Genomic DNA, 19,564 nt, shown 5'->3' on the forward strand with positions numbered 1-19,564 from the left:
ACTACGAGGAAGACCAAGAGCCTACCAGGGGTTCTCTAAAACTCTTGGAAAACTGCATGGACCTCAACATTTTTTGCACCCAAATAAATTTCTTACAACTTTCCCACATACCTCCTGAGGTCTCCTTGTTATGTGCACGTTTTAAAGACACTGCTACTCCAAGCTAAACATTACTTATCCACAGCTACTATGGAGCATCTCTGTGATGACCCTGGGTACCTCTGCACAGCCTGCCCTTCCTGCCCACCTCAGCCTTCCCCACAGCACCCTGGCCAGTGTTCCACAGGACTGACCGCCCAGGCACAGAAGCCAGGAACCTCAGACCTATCTTCAGCCTTTCCCACACGAGCCCACTGCCACATGCAGCCAGAGGTCCCTCCTGAAGGCATCACTTGCCCCAGGCCACCTGAGTCAGTGGCAGCATCTTGCAGAGTTCGCTGCAAGACCAAACTCGTCCTCTCGGGCCTCCCCACTCAACTAACTGCTCCACAGCTCAAACCTCGTGTCTCCCTCTCCACCCCTACCCTGCTTCTAAGGGTCCTCAACAGCATCCAATGCCCTGGGGATAAGGAAAGCCTCCAGGGGACGGGCTCTGGGCGCAGCAGGTTAAAGCCCTGGCCTGCAGCACCAGCATCCCATATGGGCACCAGTTCAAGTCCTGGTTGCTCTACTTCCAATTCAGCTCCCTGCTAATGTGCTGGCAAAAGCAGCAGAGGATGGCCCAAGTCCTTGGAATCCTGCACCCATGTGGGAGACTCCAAAGAAGCTCCTGGCTTCAGAGAAGCTCAGCTCTGGCTGTTGAGACCATTTGGGGAGTAAACCAGTGAATGGAAGACCACTCTGTCTTTCTCTGTTACTCTTTCAAATAAATAAAATGAATCTTATAAAACCCTCCTCCCCAGGGCTTCGAGGCCTCCTCTCGGGCCTCATCCTGCATGCTCCAGCCACACAGGCTTTCTCTTCCAGGTGTGCATCCCATTCCCTCCAGCCACAGGACCTGCACACAGCTCTTCCCTCCGCCTGCACACGCTCCCCTCTTGTCACCCAGCAAATGCCTGTGCACTTACCTACAGTACAGTGTTGAGTAAAGGGCACAACGCCACCGAGCTCATGGGTGTTCACAGACCTGAGCACACCCCAGGACCCAGAAGGCTCGCTCTTGCCTCCCGGTCACACCACCTCCAGGTAGCCACTCTTCTGACTTCCATCACAACGCCCATTCCCACTGCCGTTGCTTTGATTCCCACTGACAAAGTCAAGTCTCGGCTGCTTTGCTTCCATTCCAGCTTCCTGTGAGGCAGCAGGGAGGCGCTGGGTGTCGCATCCGGCAGTGGAGCCAGGCCAGGGCTCCTCTGACTAAGCTGGGCTCAAGCACTTGGGACCCTGCCTCCTACGGGGGAGACCTGGGCAAGGTTCCTGGCTCCTTGCTCTCACTTGGGCCAGCCAAGGCTGTTGTGGGCACTTGGGGAGTGAACCAGCAGAAGGGAAACCTGTTTACCTGCCACTCTGTGTCTGCCTTTCAAATAAAAAGTTGTTGAAAGTCCACCTCCTTTATCAGAGGCCCTTAACTGAGACAGTGATGCTCATCAGCATGCTCTGGACCGCGCGCCATGAGGGCACAGGCTGCACCTGCTCTGAACCGTCTTCATGTCCCAGTGCTGTATGCACAGCGGCGACAGGAGGGAGATGAGACCCCCTGGGCACTTCTACCGCCCGTTCTGTTCTATGCACTCTCAGGTACTGACTCATCTCACCCTCACACCATCCCTATGGAGCGGCTGCCATTATCATGTCCCCATTTCATAGATGAGGAAGCCGAGGCACAGGGAAGTCACCTGACTCACCCAGGCATGAGTGGCAGTGCGAGGGCCCACACCCGGGCTGTCTGGCTACACGGCCTGCGTTCTTCACCATCCCCTGCTCTGCCTCTCGGAGGCCAGTGAGATTGGTGACCAAGCACCCAGGTATTTTAGATGAATGAATTTATAAACGAGCTGAGGAGATGCCACTAAAAAAAAAACAAGGGTCCCCGAGGAGACCAACAAATGCATGAAAGGCAAACTGTCACTGGCCCGCGAGTATGTCCTCTGCAAAATGTCAGGGCATGTCCACTTCTGCAGCTGTCCAGGAGGGAGCTCCTGCTCCTGGGCACGAAGGCGCGCTCTGGCATCTACCCGGCGGTCGGCAAAGCTTTGCCTCTGGGCTCCACTACAGACAAATGGGAATGTCCCACTGCTCTTCCTCCGTGCTGATCCAGTAATCTTTGTAACCGTGTCGCCAGCCCTCACACACAGGGAAGAATATACTGGGGAGAGGGTGGGGGGACACTACCTTTCAGAGGGGCCAGCTTTTGGCAGTGGTTACGTTGCCAGTGGGTGTGCCTGCATCCCATATCAGCATGCCTGGGTTCAAGCCCTGGCTCCACTCCCAATTCCAGCTTCCTGTGACACACGCCGTGGGAGGCAGCCCGTGGTAGCCCAAGTATTTGGGTCCTTGCCACACACTTGGGAGCCCAGACAGAGTTCCCAGCTTCTGGCTTTAGCCTAATCCAGCCCCAGCTGTTGTAGTCATTTGGGAAATGAACCAGCAGAGGGGAGACCTCTCTCTGCTTTTCAAATAAATAAAATTAAAAGCCTTTTAAAATCCTCTTGGTTAGAAAGTATCAGGCTCCACAGTACTTCTAAATCGGCATTTGTGGGGCAGACGTTTGGTACAGCAGTTAGGTCGCTGACACACACCTGCATGCCACATGGCACATGGCTGAGTCTGGGCTCCTCTGCTGCCGATCCGCTTCCTGCTGATGTGTGCCCCGGGAGGCAGCAAGTGACGACTCGAGTACTGCCCACCTGGGAGGAATTCCAGGCTCCTGGTTTTGTCCTGGACCAGCCCAGCCTTTACTGTTGAAGGCATCTGTAGTGAACGAGTGGATGGAAGAGCTCTGTGTTTCAAACAAAATGAAAATTTTAAAACTGAATCGACATTTTGTCTGCAGCCCAGTTTTTTCAGCACCTGGTCATCTTGGATAAACTCACATTATAGGGTTCAAACAAGATAGCAAGGACCCAGACCCTGGCCCGAGGACAGCCACTGCATGTGGCCAGACTCGGCTGGGCTACCCTCGCCTGCTTCAGTGTCATTTACATCACAACTGCACCCTAGAAAGCTAAGAAGACAGACACAAAATGTTTATTCGCTAGAAGGACAGCTACCCTGCCTGAGAGGAACGGCCGTGTGGCCCCAGGCGCCCTCTAGCCCAGCCAAGGCTCCCAGAACTGCCCCGCTCCCTCGTGAGCCCCTGCCGCCAGAGGCCTGGGCTCTGCTTACACAAAGTTCTGGGCGATGGCCAGCACCTTGGAGTACTCGCCCTCCCTCTGGCGTAGGCTGGTGGGAATGGGTGTTTTAATTCGGGTCCCCACGGGGTTCCCATTGTCCTCAATGAGTACCACATTGTTGGAGTCGAACCTGGGGCTCATCTGGGGGCCAGGCATGCGATGCCCCACGATGAGCGCCTTCTTCTTCTGCCCCTTGATGGCCAGGAGGATCTGGTCGCCCACCCTGCCCACCCCGCTCTTGTTGTAGACGTGGATACAGCGAGGAGGGCGATGGTAGGGGGTGTTCCCCAGGGCACTGTTGTCCACCACACGGACGCGTGTCATCTTCTGAATGGCGCTGAGGCTCCCGGCGGTGCTGGAGGGAGACAGAAAAGGCTGTGAGGGCATCTCCCCAGGGCAGGCTGCAGGCCCTCCCGGAGGCCATGGCTGGGCCCAGCGCCCATGCCAGCACCTCTCGATGAGCAAAGCACGAGCAGGCACTGATGGGAGGCAGGGCCTGCACGGACGCCACACCCGTATCCAGTGGTCCACTCACAACCAGAGCTCCTGCAGGTGGGCCAAGCCCTCCATTGGGATGGCTTTTAACAAGAACCCAATCTTTCTGTTAGAACAAACTCTATGTAAAGCCTTTACTGAAAGCCTTTGCTTCCCACAAGGACGTGGAGGACATAAACGAATCCCTACGGGCCTGACCTAACCCCAGCCTGTCCTGCAAAACCCACTTCCCCACACGTCCTCGTGCCCAATCTCCTCGTCTACAAGCATGTTGCTGGGGGGTGGGGGTCGAGAGATACGAGTTTCCTAGGATGTCCCTGACACAGCGTGGCAGAAACCGGTCGAAGCAAAGCCTCGATCTTCTGTTTCCATAGTTTCCCTACAAAGCAGGAACGTTTTAGAAGAGTACCCACAAAGAGCCGACAAGGTCCGAGTAAGCAATCCGGTAGCCAGTGCTCACATGGAGGTGCTGGTGTTCTGCTGGGGATCCTAGGGACTCTGCTCCCACTTCCCATGTCTGCTCCAGGCCATTTTACCCATTCCCATTGCTGCCAACTGGTAAACCTCAGCTCGAGCCCCACCTCCCTCCTCTACTCTGGTCCTGGTTTTCCACTCTCCTGAACTCCTTATAACACACACCGCACTGCGGACTCAGGAGGTCCCACCTGACCTTGCCGCCTTGCCTGGCAGGTCTCCCCCGCTACTGGATCTCAGCAGAAACAGCTTCTCTGGAACCTCCGGCTCCAGGCCCTAACCTCCCTCCCCACCAACACCCTGGCCACAGGGTCCCACCCACGGTGCTACCTATGCTCCCGTCCTTTCCCTCGGCCCTCACTGACAACCTCCTCCATTCAGGCTCCCTCCCCTACACCTATACCAAGGTTTTAGGGTCCTAACTGGGTCCCACTGTACCTCCCTCTGCCGACAAAGTATTCTCTTTAAAACCACACCACTCCAGGGCCGGCGCTGTGACAGCGGTTAACACCCGGGCCTGAAGCGCCAGCAGCCCATATGGGTGCCAGTTCTAGTCTCAGCTGCTTCACTTCTTAAAAAAAAAAAAAAAAAAAACTACACCACTCCTCCGCTTAGACTTGCTCCATGGTTCCCTACCATCTACACTATCAACCAGCTGGTCCCAATTCACCGACCTCCTGAGGTTCCACACCCTAGCACTCACACAGGCACCTTGTGCCCCAGGGGCTGGTGGGAACTACCAGAGTTCTTTGAGCACACCCAGCTATCACCCGCCCCCCCGGGGGCTGGGCAGGAATGGTTCCCTCCTCCGCCTGGGAAGGCAGCCTCTCCATCCCATGCTTCCTCTCGCAACTGCAGCTCTGTCCAAGTCTCACAAGCACCACGTAAGCCTGTTGTTATACTCCTCACATTTCTCTAGAATTATTTGTTTTCAAGTTTGCACCTGTGACCAAATGTAAGATCCTTTCAGAGCTAGGAGCAATGCTCCTACTATGCTATCGCATAGTAAATTAAGCCCCTGCCTGCAGCAAGGGCATCCCATATGGGCATCAGTTCGAGTCCCAGCTACTTCACTTCCGATTCAGCTCCTTGCTAATGGCCTGGGAAAGCAGCAGAGGATGGTTTCAGTGCCTGGGCCGCTGCAACCATGCGGAAGACCCAGAAAAAGGTCCTGGCTCCTGGCTTCAGATCAGCCCAGCTCTGGATGTTGTGGCCACCTGGGGAGCGAACCAGCAGGTGGAAGACCTCTCCCTCTGTCTCTCCCTCTCTCTGTAACTCTGCCTCTCAAATAAATCAATCTTTAAAAAAAAAAAAAAAAAAGGGCTAGAGTTCTCATGTGCTAGGGCAATGACAGGGTTGAGATCAGTCTTGCCAGGAATGCAAAGCAGCAGCTGCCCGCCTCTGCCATTTCCCCAGCCCACCCCGAGAACAACATCACCCCCCTACCCACTCCCTGCTGCCCTGCAGCTGACCAAACTCCAGCTCAGCCTTCCTCTGTCAGCGGCCCTACCCCATGGCCACTCCCAATTCTCATCACCCTTACACCCGGCCCCGCACAGGAGACTGACTCAAAGGCACAGTTCCGGGAACTCGGTGGGAAAAGTTACCTGAAACAGCGCTGGCTCCGGGCTCTGCTTACACAGGCGAAGGACCCGAGCCTAGGGAAGAAAGCCATGGATCCCAAAGTGACAAATCCTGCAGGAAGAGGGAGGGACAGGTGATTTCTGAGCCAGGGCCCTTACTCAGAGCCAGTTTTCTCTGAGGATTCGCGTGGGAGGATGGCACTTCTAGCACAAGATCATTAGTCACTAACAGAACTCTGAGCGGTTAAGAGACACACAGAGCAATAGGCGGAATCCAGCTCCAATCCTGCTGACTCATGTTCTAACGCTGGGGTCAGAGAGCCGGAGTGGTCCACAACAGCACGGACACTGTCTCCCACGGGCAGGAAGAGAGCACGAACCCTCTGTATGCACACAGCCAGCCAGTGCCTCGTTCCCAAGTCCTCCGCAGAGGCAAAGCTGCACTGGACTGCCCGCTGGCACCCACAGGGCAGTGGGTCATCCAAGCAGCCGCCCAGGCCGCCTGTCACATCGTCTTTCTCCTACTTGTGAAGGTCAGCGCACCTGCACAGCTCAAGGCCGGCAAAGCAGACAGAGCCAGAGGCTGCCCTTGCCCGGTGACCAAAGTCTGTTTAGGCCAGTCTCCCAAACACTGCACCACGGAAAAACCACCTCCACCACACCCCAGCTGCAGGCAGGCTTTGGGGAGCAAGGTGGAGATGGCAGAGCAAACAGCCCAACACTCGTGGCTCCAGCTGGCAAAAGCTCAACCCCATCCTCCTAAGCACTGACAAATACGGAAGGCGCCAGTGTCCCGCAACCCGAGCCCCCACGGCGGGGCATGGCTAAGAGATGCCCATAGCCAGCTGGTGGTGCCAACTGCCAAGCACCTTGTCCTGCCACCCAAATGCCTGAGTGCTCAGGGCCTCAGTCGAGAGCTCTGCCAAGAGGGGTCTCTACACTGTAGTATTGACACATAGCTTTGCTTTGCACAAGTTCAAAGCACCGTGGGTAAGATTTTATTTAACAAGGATGAGGAGAAAGGCCACTATTTACTTCTACAGGAATAGCTAGGCACTCCACTCCAGGAATGCTTATTAAAACTACAATTTAGCTTCAAATCCCAAACTTACTCCCAACTGTTTTCCATACGACAACCCCTGAAACACTGGCCAAAACATAGTTATGATCAGAAAATTAAACGTGAAACAAGGCAGCCACTTCGGACGCACTCAGAAGCACAGGCTTTACTTTCCCTAAGTAACCCTGGACGGGGAACACGCGGCCCAGCTGCAGTTCCCCACCCACAGCTCTGGGGTCCAGACAGGGCCTCCTGGCCAGGTGGACAGCACGATGCACGGAGACCAGCTCTGAGGAGCGCTCAGCACAGCGCCTGGTTCTCAGTACCTATCAGCTGTCTTCCTCCTCCTCCTCCTGTCACATCTCATTTCACACGTTAGGAAACTGAGACACAGACTGCACGACTCGCACAGAGCCCCACAGCCAGTCCAGGGCACAATCAGAACCAGAGGCGGACCTGGCCTCAGTCCAAGAAGTTCTCACCTCTCTGCCCTGTCAGGCTCAGGGCACACAAGGGCACCCCAGCCAGAGTGTGAGTGTGTGTGTGTGTCTGCAAGCTCTGAGGGTCATCTGGTATCCTAGGTTTGTTTTTGTTTTAAGAATTATTTATTTATGGCCAGCACTGTGGCTCAACAGGCTAATCCTCCACCTAGCGGCACTGGCACACCGGGTTCTAGTCCCGGTTGGGGCTCCGGATTCTATCCCGGTTGCCCCTCTTTCAGGCCAGCTCTCTGCTATGGCCTGGGAAGGCAGTGGAGGATGGCCAAAGTGCTTGGGCCCTGCACCCCATGGGAGACCAGGAGAAGCACCTGGCTCCTGGCTTTGGATCAGCGCGGTGCGCCAGCCGTGGCGGCCATTGGGGGGTGAACCAACGGCAAAGGAAGACCTTTCTCTCTGTCTCTCTCTCTCACTGTCCACTCTGCCTGTCAAAAAAATAAAAAATAATTATTTATTTATTTAGAAAGCAGAGCCACAGAGAGGCAGAGGCAGAAAGAGAGGTATTCCACCTCCTGGTTCACTCCCCAAATGGCTGCAATGGCCAGAGCTGGGCAGATCCAAAGCCAGGAGCCAGGAGCTTATTTGGGGTCTCCCATGCAGGTGCAGGGACCCAAGCACCTGGGCCATCTTCTACTGCTTTCCCAGGTCATAGCAAAGAGCTGGATAGGAAGCGAAGCAGCTGGGACTTGCGCCCATATGGGATGCTGGCACTGCAAGCACACCCACTACACCATGGCTCTGGCCCCTCCTAGTTTTTCTTGACGATCATGTGTCAAACAGCAGACTGAGTGCTTTCCCTGACCACTGCATCTAAAACTCACAAACTCTTTGAAATGCATACTAGTATAAGCCTAAGTGCTACACACAAGGAAATGAGGCAGAGAGGTAAATACCTTGGCCAAGTTCACGCAGCTAGGAGTGACAAGACTGAACTCTGAACCTCAGCAGCGGCTTCCAGAACCCATGCTCTTACACAACAGCGTAAACACGGCAACCTTTCACTATCAATATTTTCCAATCACTCTTGTTCCATCAAGAATACTGCTATCACACGCACACTTTCCTCACAGCCCCGGACACAGGCCTTGCCGAACCAACTGAAACGCACGAACACCAGCTGAAGATTCTTCACTTCTGCCGAATTTCAGTTTGGAAGACAATTGTAGTAGGTGGCAGGACGGGCTCTGCACTCTGAGCAAAACCTAAAAACTGGCAACGAAACAAAACAGAACAAAACAGCACTATAGCTCTGAAAAGCAGTCCTTCTGGTCCAAGCCGGAGCTTCCTCAAATCCCAGCCAAGCTTTCCCTCATGGTGGCAGGCCCTTGGCCTCACTCCCTGGGAGAGCAGAGGTTCCTAGGCTACTCCACGGAGGCCCCAAGATGAAGCTGGCACCGCCTACATGCCCTCTCCGAAAAGCTGCAACACCGGCCCTTCCACACCGCACTGCTTCCTCAAGAGCTCTGCCATCAGTCCAGGAACTACAGAAGCAGCGAGGGGCTTCCCAGAACTGTCCTGGCTCTGCTATCTTTACAAACCCCACCATTCAAAGCACCTCCCTAAATTACGTAGGGCTGTCAGCGCACCAACTCTAACCCCGGCCCCCGATCTACACCCTGCTGCTCATAAGCCACCCCCACAAGCTACGCCCACCACTGCCCAGTGCCCTGTGACACTGCTCCAAGGGCAACTTCCCAGGAAGCCTCGTGTCAAACCGCAGCACCATCCGCTGGCCCTCATGCACAACCAGTGGACACGGCCGTGTACCCAACGCCAACAGGGAGCTGCATTTGCTACCCAAATGCCGACGCTGAGTAAGTTTGGATGCTTTCTTTGAGTGAAGGTTGATGTCCCTTAACACCCTATTTCTTGCTCCTTACTATCTCAAACTCAGACACCACGGAGCTCCCGGCAGCACAGCATCCAAGCTCGCTGCAGGGATCCAGGCCCCATGGACTCAGACGGCAGAGGAACCTGGGCTGCACTCACACACAGCAACCTATTCGTGTGGCCACGGAACACTTCCTCGCTCGTGACTTTCCAGTAGCTCTTCAGTGGAGCTGCCACTGAACCCCAGGCCCAAACGGAAAAGCCTCAGAATCAAGTGGACAACAGTGAGCCTTCCCATGAACTTGAAAGCACAGAATGAAAGACTCACTTTTTGAATACAGTTGTCCCTCAGTTTCTGCCCAGGGCCCAGAAGACCTCTCAGATACCAAAATCTCAGATGCTCAAGTCCCTTACATAAAACAGCATAATATCCACATATAACCTGTATCTTCCCATAAACTTAAAGCACCTCTGGATTGTTTTTATACCCAGTGCAGTGTAATGCGATTGTAAATGGTCATTACACTACACTGCTTAGGGAATAATGACAGTACAGATCTTTTTCTTTTTTGAATATTTTCAAACTTTTCATGGGTTCTCAATCTGTGGGTTCAATCAACTGTGGATTGTGAATATTTGAGAGCATTGGTCGGCATTGTAGCACAGCAAGTTAAGCTACTATCTGCAAGGCCAGCATCCCATTAAGAGCACCTATTGGAATACCAGCTGCTCTGTTTTGGATCCAGCTCCCTGCCAATGCACCTCAGAAGGTAGCAGAAGGCGGCCCAAGTGCTTGTGTCCCTGCAATCCACATGAGACCCGGATGTAGTTGCAGGCTCCTGGCTTCAGCCTGGCCCAGCCCCAGACATTGTGGTCATGGAATATCGCACTCTCCCTCTCCCCGTAACTCTGCCTTTCAAATAAACAAATGTTTACAAAGAAAATATGGGGGGGGGGGGATTGTTCCCTCCACTTCTAGCCCAGCAGGTCCTGGTAAACAAGAGTGCAATAAAGATTTGCAGAATAAAAAATAAACAAGGTAGCCAGGAGAAAGACAAATCCCCCACTCCTTCCCGTAGCTCCACACAGTGAGGCCCAGACTCTGCGGGATTCTTAGCCATACCACAGGAAGCAGGACATGGCCTCACAGCCCAGGCCTTGCTTTCAGCCCCTGGAATCTTCTCCAGGGCCTGGTGCCTGCACTGCCCACCATGGAAATACCTCATCCCAACACCAAGTAACTGCTGTGGGTCAGGAATGGAGTCAATGATTTCTTTCAAAGCAACTGCAAGGGACCCTGGAGTTCCTTCCTAGCACAAACCCACCCTGCGGACATAGGCCCTGGCTCACTTCAGACCTACTGCACATGCAATGCTATGTCTTGGATGAACTGCCGTGCTGTTTCTTTCTCTACAACCCTGGCACTCAGACAAGGCTAGGAAGGGTTTCACACCTTCCTGGTCAGCACCGAGCACCCGCCTCCCATTTCAGGGATTGAATCACAACGAGAGAGAGGTGGGGAGAGGTCTGAGTCAGGGGAAGGACAGACAATGACTTACTACAATCCAAGAGCCTGCTCTGCCATCCTCGTTTGACTTCAGCCTCTCCCCCCGCTGCAGAGGCAAGGACTGTGGGTTTTGAGGACACCCAGCAAGCTGCTCACTTGGCATCACCATGCAGGTCCCACTGGCATGTGGGCTCTGTGAGGGCAGGGATGGGAACCTGCCCGGTTCCGGGCCAGACACTCAAGGCCCAAGCCAGTGCCTGGTACACAACGAGAGTGAAGGACTATCTTATGGCCAACTGGACAGACTTGATCTGTGACTCGACCCCAGCTCCAGAAAAGCTCCATGCTGGGGCTGGGAGGTTCTCTTGTGCCCTTCACCCAGGCTCCCAGGGACTTAGGGGAGACTTCCAGGCACTGGGGCTTGTTTTCGGTTTCCATACATGGTCTGAGTTGGAAAAGCAGACAGAAAAAAGCCCACACCTCTGATACTTTGGGGTAAAACACAGGGGCCAGTGACTGAGTGCTGAAGATCCCAAATGTGATACTGAGTAACACGGATCTACAGAGACTCACACATTGTCTCTACCTGGGCAGCTTCCATCTCTAGCGGCTTGGCACAGCCCCTACATTTAAAGGCCTTTCCAGAGGAAGGGGCTCAAGAGAAAGAAAACAAACATGTTCAATTCAATAACAAATGGGGGGAAAAAATCCAGAGAAATCAAATACAAAACTAGCCACACAAGGACAAACTCTGCTAGCATGGGGATATAAATGTTCTCCTTAAAGTAGGGAAAAGCCAAGGCCTGGCAGCCTGGAGGAGTCAAAAGAGGGAACCCCCAGGACCCTCCTGGGGTCACACAGACCCCACCCCCATTCCCCCAGCAGGTTTCTCCCCATCTTTCTGAACCGGTGAGCACTTCTATTTGTTGGTTAAGGATTCAGTGCTGTTTTTGCTGTCCAACCTTCAGAAAGTCCGTGGCTGGGGTATATGGGTGTGTTTTTAATCTCACAGGAGTGTAACATGTGACAGTTCTCAAAGTACTTCCACATCCATCACTTTCTTTGATAACTGCACTTCTGGGCCTCCAATGAAAACATACATAAGCAAGAGTCAGAGTCTGCAAGGGACTGATCTGCCCAGGATACAGAACTGCTCTGCTGGCTTCACACATTACCATTTTGCAGTTGGAGAAATAGTCAGAAACGCTACAAGATGTATTGATTTGCACAAGGTCAGAAGGAAAAGCAAACCAGACCCAGGCCCACAGCTGTGTCTTTGCTGCTTTAACCACCAGCAAACTTCACAGAAGCACACAATGCACATGGGCCAAGGGCTCCTTCTTCGTCAAGGCTACACATCATCTTTAAATAAATTCAGGAAACAGGGGCCGGCATTGTGGCACAGTGGGTTAAGCTGTCGCCTTCAACGCTGGCATTCCCTGTGCTCGAGTACTGGCACTTCCAATCCGGCTCCCTGCACCTAGGAAAGCAGCGAAAAATGGCCCAAGTACTTGGGCCCCTGCCACCTACCTGGAAAAATTCTAGGCTCCTGGCTTCAGCCTGGCACAGCCCCAGCTGTTGTGGTCATTTGGGGAGTGAACCAGCAGATGGGAGACCTTTTTTTTTTTTCTTTCTTTCAAATAAATAAATAAATAAATAAATCTTAAATTTAAAAAAATTCAGGAAACAAAAAGCTGTCCTTTTGGTAAATATCTGTGCCGCATCCTAGGACCAAAGCAGATCTGATCCACCCGGCCTGTTGTGATTTTGCACAGCACTGCTATCGTAAGCCAAGCATCCCTCGACAGCACGCTGGCATGTTTCTACCACAGCTATCACTGAGAAAATCTCTCTTCCCAAGTTTGAAAAACATGTCCAGGGTTCTTGTCCTGTGTTTGTTTACTTATTTAACTTATGCCTTGCTTTGTTACAGGGGATTTAAAGCAGTGGTTCTGGGGCCGGCGCTGTGGCACAGTGGGTTAACGCCCTGGCCTGAAGTGCCGGCATCCCATTTGGGCTCCGGTTCAAGGCCCAGCTGCTCCACCTCCAATCCAGCTCTCTGCTATGGCCTGAGAAAGCAGTGGAAGATGGCCCAAGTCCTTGGGCCCCTGCACCCACGTGGGAGACCCAGAGGAAGCTCCTGGCTCCTGATCAGCGCAGCTCCGGCCGTTATGGCCAAATGGGGAGTGAACCATCAGATGGAAAACCCGTCTCTTTCTGCCTAACTCTGACTTTCAAATAAATAAATAAAATCTTTAAAGCAGTGATTCTTAGACATATCAGTTATTTGGGGCCAGTGCTGTGGTGCAGTGGGTTAAAGCCCTGGTCTGCAGTGCCAGCATCCCATTTGAGTGCCGGTCCCCATCCTGGCTGCTCCACTTCCGATCCAGCTCTCTGCTGTGGCCTAGGAAAGCAGAAGATGGCCCAAGTCCTTGGGCCCCTGCACTCGCGTGGGAGACCCAGAAGAAGCTCCTGGCTTCGGATTGGTGCATCTCCAGCCATTGCAGCCATCTGGGAAGTGAACCAGTGGATGAAAGACCTCTGTCTCTGCCTCTCAAATAAATAAAGTAAATCTTAAAAAAAAAAAAATCAATTATTCAAGCTGGTTTTTTTTTTAATTTGACAGGCAGAGTTAGACAGTGAAAGAGAGAGACAGAGAAAGGTCTTCCTTCCATTGGTTCACCCCCCAAATGGCCACCACAGCCGGTGCTGCACCGATCCGAAGCCAGGAGCCAGGTGCTTCCTCCTGGTGTCCCATGCAGGTGCAGGGCCCAAGGACTTGGGCCATCCTCCACTGCACTCCCGGGCCACAGCAGAAAGCTGGACTGGAAGAGGAGCAACCGGGACAGAATCCGGCACCCATATGGGATGTCGGCGCCACAGGCGGAGGATTAACCAAGTGAGCCATGGCACCAGCCCCCAAGCTGGTTTTCCAGTATGGTTTCATTTCTTTTAGCTTTCCTCCTCCTAAGCTCCTACTCCACAGTTATGCAAACACCTATAATCCAGATATAAGTAACATTCTTAGCATGGTCGAATCAGGAAAAATTGCACAAGGCAAAGTTAAGTTCTGGAGCCAGTGCTGTGGCACAGTGGGTTAAGCCGCTATCTGCAATGCTGGCATCCCATATGCCGAACACTGGTTCGAGTCCCAGCTGCTCCTCTTTCAATCCAGCTCTTTGCTAATGCTCCAGGGAAAGCAGAAGGTAGCCCAAGTCATCGGGCCCTACACCCACTTAGGAGACCCAGAAGAAGCTGCTGGCTTTGGCCTGGCCCAGCCCTGGCCATTGCAGTCATTTGGGAAGTGAAACAGTGAATGGAAGATCTGTCTCTCTCTCTCTCTCTCTCTGTAACTCTTTCAAATAAAGAAAAAAAATCTTAAAAAAAAAAAAAGTTAAGTTCTACTTACACACCTATCCTTTCCTGTTAGTACTTACACAGGACCCAAGGCAAGGAGCCAGATGTATGGAGATTGGGACGGGTGGGGGTAGGGAACAGGAGACAGTGAGGGAGAAGGAAAGGGAAAGGCAAGGCCTGCGGGCAGGAAAGGAAACCCTGCAGAAGGAAGCCTATCTCCACTACCCTAGGGCTGTGACCCTGCAGTCCCTCCTCCAGGTCAGGCAGGGGTATTCAGCAAGTGCCTTACCTTCACTCACAAAGGGATCATCTCAACCTCAGGGACCGCTCTCGGGCCTGTCCAGCAGGACCAGGTCTGCAGGGTAAGTGTCCCTTCCCCAGATGCTGGCTAGGAAAGGCAGCCTCACACCTGGATTCTCAGGGAGGCACAAGCAGCGTCTGCATGTTTTTCAGTTTAAACGACGTGGGGAGCTGGTGCTGTGGTGTAGTGGTTAAAGCCGCCACCTGCAGTGGTTCCAGTCCCGGCTGCTCCACTTCCAATCTGGCTCCCTGCTGAACGCGCCCGGGAAAGCAGAGGAAGATGGCCCAAGTACTTGGGCCCCTGGCTCCTGACTTTGGATGGGCCCAGCTCTGACCTTTGCAGCCAATTGGGGAGTGCACTAGAAGATGGAAGATAGCTGTGCCTGTCTCTCTGTTAACTCTACCTTTCAAATAAAAACAAAAAACTGGGCATGGAAGAAGACAGCCTGCTCCCTCCTCTGAGGGAGGCCATTCCCATTCTGAGTCGTTTCACTAGTGAATAATAAGCTACCTGCCACGTTCACTGACCCGTAACAAAGTTTCTGAGATCTGAATACAGTCACCACAGCTGTCCCTGCTATGCCACATGTAAAATCACACTGGTTCCCACCAGGGCGAGCCACAAACCAGACAAACTCTAACATGGAAAGCCGTGGGGCACGCGACTCGGCAGTTAAGACGCCGCTTGGGACACCCACGTCCCCTATCAGAGTGCCTGGGTCTGAATTCCCCCTCCACTCCTGATGCCAGCTAATGCATGCCCTAGGAATCAGTAGGTGACCACTCAAGTCGTTAGGTCGCTGTCATCCACACAGGAGACCCAGATTTAATTATTACCCAACTCCTGCCTTCAGCCTGGCCCAGCCTGGCCCAGCCTGGCTATTGTGGGCATTCAGGGAATCAACCAACAGATGGAAGTGTGCTCTCTGCCTCTCAATACATTTTTTTTCAAATGGACTTCAAGGAAGGATTTTAATGTTGATATTCAGGCGCAACAGTAAAAACATTTTGGCCACTGTTCCTTCACAGACCCCACAACACACTAACTCAGTTCTCAGCTGGGACTTCTGAAATGCTTCCCCTCCTGTCTGGAAATCATTACTAGATGGTTCACAGCCTCCTTGAGGACAGATGACAGTTAACAGCTGGTGGTCCTAATGAGCTACAAGCAGGGAGGGGCCTGGCATGGTGGCTCAGGAGGGTAAGGCACAGCAGGTTAAGCTGCTGCTTGCAAGGCCAGCTCCCATATTTAATGCCAATGTCCCAGCTAGTCTGCTTCTGATGAAGCTTCCTGCTAACACACCCTGGAAGGCAGCAGAAGATGGCCCAAGAACTTGTGCCCCTACCACCTACATGAGAGACTAGGATGGAGTTCCTGGCTCCTAGTTTGGGCCTGGCCCAGACCTGGCTATTGCAGCCATTTTAGGAGTGATCCAGCAGAGAGAAGATCCCTGTCACTCTGTGTTTCAATAAATAATCTTTAAAAAACAAAACAGGGGCCGGCGCTCTGGCGTAGTAGGCTAAGCCTCCACTTGCCGCACCAGCATCCCATACAAGCACTGATTCGAGTCCCGGCTGCGCCACTACTGATCAGCTCTCGGCTACGGGCTGGGAAAGCAGAAGATGGCCCCCAAGTCCTTGGGTCCCTGGATCTATGTGGGAGACCCAGAAGATGATCCTGGCTTCAGCTCAGCTCAGCTCCAGCCACTGCAGCCACTTGGGGAGTGAAACAGTGGATGGAAGACTTCTCTGTCTCTACATCTCTCTTTCAAATAAACAAAATCTTAAAAAAAAAAAAAAAAAAAGCCACTTGGGATGCCTGTATTCCAAATCAAGGTGCCTGGGGTTGAGTTCCAGCTCTGCTCCCGATTCCAGCTTCCTGGTGCACAGTCTGGGACCCAGTAGGTATCAGCTGGGTCCCTGCCACCCACGTGGGCGTCCTGCAATGCATTCCCAGCTCCTGGTTTCAGCCCAGCCCAGCCCAATTCCAGCTGTTGCTGGCATTTCCGGAATGAATCAGTGGATGGTAGATCACTCATTTGTGTATCTGTCTCTGCCTTTCAAATACAAAAAATAAAACATTTTTAAAGTATTAATATATAAGAAATGACTTCTAGTCATCTTCAGAGGTCCAAAAACCAGGTAACCATGGCCTGTGGTCCACTTTCCAGATATCCACTACAAGAGTTATTTGGTCTCAAAGTCAATTTTATCGTTAGACACAAGCAATGGATCACACTGGTTTCACACCCATCAAATCAAAGAGCTCCATGGGAGGGACCAGGGTAGCAGCACACGGGTTAAACTGCCACTTGGGACAACGGCATCCCACACTGGAGTCCATTTGGGGGATGAACCAGCAGATGGAAGAGCTTTCTCTCTGTTTCTTCCTTTCCATTGCTCTGCCTTTCAAATAAATAAATAAATTTTTAAATGGAGTTTAAAAAAAAAAAAGTTCCACAGGAAAAATACACCCAAGAAGCTCTAAGGAAAAAATGGAGTATTCTTTTTAAGACAAAAAAAAATTCCTAAAAAACTGCAGCAGGGGCAGACACTGTGGCGTGGCGGGTTAACAGGCCTCTTACGACGCCTGCATCCCATATAGGAGTGCCTGGTTCAAGTCCTGGCTACTGCAGGCTTCCAATTCAGCTTCCTGATAATGAGCCTGGGAGGCAGCGAATAACAGCCCAAAGAACTTGGGTTCCTGACACGCTTGTGGGAAACTCAGATGGAGTTCCTGAGTCCTGGCTTGGGCCTGGCCATGCCCCAGCTGTTGCGGCCATTTGGAAACTGTGCCAGTGGATGAAGATCTCTGTCACTCTGCCTTTCAAATAAATAAATCCTTTAAAAAAAAAAACACACACACACACACAAAAACCAGGGCCAGCACTGTGGCATAGCAGGTAAAGCCACCGCCTGCAGTGCCAGCATCCCATATGGGCACAGATTCAAGTCCCCGCTGCTCCACTTCCAATCCAGCTCTCTGCTATGGCCTGAGAAGGCAGTAGAAGATGGCCCAAGTCCTTGGGCCCCTGCACCCACGTCGGAGACCCGGAAGAAGCTCCTGGCTTCCGGCTTTGGATTGTCACAGCTCCGGCCATCGCGGCCAATTGGGGAGTGAACCAGTGGATGGAAGACCTCTCTCTCTGCCTCTGCCTCTCCTTCTATCTGTGTAACTCCGACTTTCAAATAAATAAATAAATATTAAAAAAAAAAAAACCCACTAGATTCCTTTTCAGCTAAACTGCTTGCTTCAACCCAAACCAACTACCAGAGTCCAAACCTACAAAGACTCCTCCCACCAGGCAGACAGCTTCATCCTCATCTTCCTGTGACAGCTGAAAAACTAAACTGCCCTTTCTATAAAAAGCCAACTCACTTCCTACCCTCAGCAAAACCCTTGTCTGTCAGCTGCAGGCATTTCCAGCGAATGAAGAGTGAACTTGCTTCTAGGCAGTAACTGTTCCTGGACAGACCCGGGCTGTTCTGCACCGTATACTCCTGGTATACAATACACTAGCAGCATGCTCACGGACCACTTCAACTGAAAACTCAGGTTGAGGACAGCAAGAGGCAAGCAGGAGCATACCAGACACCAGTGCTTTTCCAAGTTCGCTAACTTGATACAGAAACACCTCCTTATACCCTCACACCTGAAGCAGGTGTCAAGAAACACTACTCAGCGGCTGGGGTTGTGGTGCAGCAGGTTAAGCCACGGTTTGCAACAGGCATCCCATCTAGGAGTGCCAGTTCAAGTCCTGGCTGCACTTGTGATGTGTTCCGTGCTAGTGTGCCTGGGAGCAGCAGAAGATGGCCCAAGTACTTGGGCCCCTGCCACCCATGTGGGAGCCCTGGATAGAGTTCCAGGCTCCTGGCTTCAGCTTGGCCCAACCCTGGCCATTGAAGCCATTTAGGGAGTGAACTAGCAGATAGAAAATCTTTCTCACACCCCTTTCTGTCTCTCCCCTCTCTGTGTCACTCTTTCAAATAAAATCTTAAGAAAAAAAAAAAAAAAACTCGGGGGCCAGCGCTGCATCCCATACGGGCGCCGGTTCTAGTCCCGGCTGCTCCTCTTCTGAACCAGCTCTCTGCTATGGCCTGGGAAAGCAGTAGAAGATGGCCCAAGGCCTTGGGCCCCTGCACCCACGTGGGAGACCTGGACAAAGCTCATGGCTCCTGGTTTCTGATCGGCCCAGCTCCGGCCATTATGGGCATTTGGGTAGTGAACCAGCAGTTGGAAGACTTCTCTCTGCCTTTCAAAAAAAATAAAAGAAATAAATTAAACCTGCGACAATTCAAACCTTACTGGTACATTCGACAAGCTGCCAATGAACCCTTGAAAAGCTAGCAGGCAACAGAGCCACTGACCGGCTGCAAGAACTGGGCACCCCGGGGAGGGAGTCCTATGGCTCTGAGGACCAGGTTTAAGTCGCAAGTGGCCGGCGTTTCCCAAGCAACCCTCGGTGACTGTGTCCATGCCTTTAAACCTCTTCACACACTCAGCCCACTCAATCTCACAGGGCGGCAAGGCTCACTCACAGCCCACTACGGAAAGCAACACGGCTTTAATGCCCCCTTCCAGGAACCCGGAATCAGACAAGCCGCCGCGAGGATCTGAGGTGCCGAGAGCGCCCGCCCCCGCTCCGGTCTGAATCACTGCTCGCGGCGATCTCCCGTGAACGGAGACACCAGGGAAGCCCCGACCCCGGGACCGCGCGCCCGCCCGACAGACGCCGCCACAGCGGCCCAGCAGACCCCGCTCCAGGCCCGGCAGAGCGCGCAGCGAGGGACGCCCCGGGGCAGGCAGGTGAGCGCGCGCCCCGCGGGCGTCCGGCGGCTCGGAGGCCACCGACCCTCTGCCCTCCCACTTCCGCCTGTCCTCACCCGCCCGGGGAGGGTGCTCCCGCTTCTGCAGGGCAGAATGGGGCCCGAGAGAAAGAGAGCAGGGAACCCGGCGTCGCCCGCGCCCCCTCCGTACCGCTCTCGCCGCTTGGGAATCTCCCGCCTCGGGTGCCGCGGGCGCAGCGCCGCCTCCCCCCACAACGCGGCCTCCCGGGCGCCTGCGCGCCAGGGCCCGGCCGGGCGTCCTGCGCCCCGAGTGCGCGCGCGCCGTGCGTGTGCGGCGTGGG

The 19,564-nt window shown here is 53.3% G+C and overlaps 1 protein-coding gene across 2 annotated transcripts; it reads right to left on the reverse strand.

The window, feature by feature from the left end:
- Window positions 1–3,164: 3,164 nt before the first annotated feature.
- MRPL14 (mitochondrial ribosomal protein L14) lies at window positions 3,165–19,519 on the reverse strand. 2 transcript variants are annotated; one of them, XM_062187504.1, is made up of 3 exons: window positions 19,414–19,519; window positions 5,909–5,996; window positions 3,165–3,687 (listed from the first exon to the last, which is right to left on the reverse strand). In XM_062187504.1, the coding sequence occupies exons 2-3, from the start codon at window positions 5,974–5,976 to the stop codon at window positions 3,321–3,323; spliced, it is 435 nt and encodes a 144-aa protein (XP_062043488.1). In that variant the 5' UTR covers window positions 5,977–5,996; window positions 19,414–19,519; the 3' UTR covers window positions 3,165–3,320. The 2 variants fall into 2 exon arrangements, with proteins under 2 accessions (XP_062043488.1, XP_062043489.1); XM_062187505.1 differs by lacking the exon at window positions 19,414–19,519 and adding an exon at window positions 19,320–19,407.
- Window positions 19,520–19,564: the final 45 nt, after the last annotated feature.

The sequence above is a fragment of the Lepus europaeus genome, chromosome 3, assembly GCF_033115175.1.
Source record: "Lepus europaeus isolate LE1 chromosome 3, mLepTim1.pri, whole genome shotgun sequence".
In the NCBI taxonomy this organism is placed as follows: Eukaryota; Metazoa; Chordata; class Mammalia; order Lagomorpha; family Leporidae; genus Lepus; species Lepus europaeus.

Coding starts and splice junctions, on each gene's coding strand:
- MRPL14 (XM_062187504.1), bottom strand. CDS start 5,976: ATGGCTTTCTTCCCTAGGCTCGGGTCCTTCGCCTGTGTAAGCAGAGCC. Junction 3,688..5,908: donor CGGAGCCAGCGCTGTTTCAG/GTAACTTTTCCC, acceptor GTCTCCCTCCAG/CACCGCCGGGAGCCTCAGCG.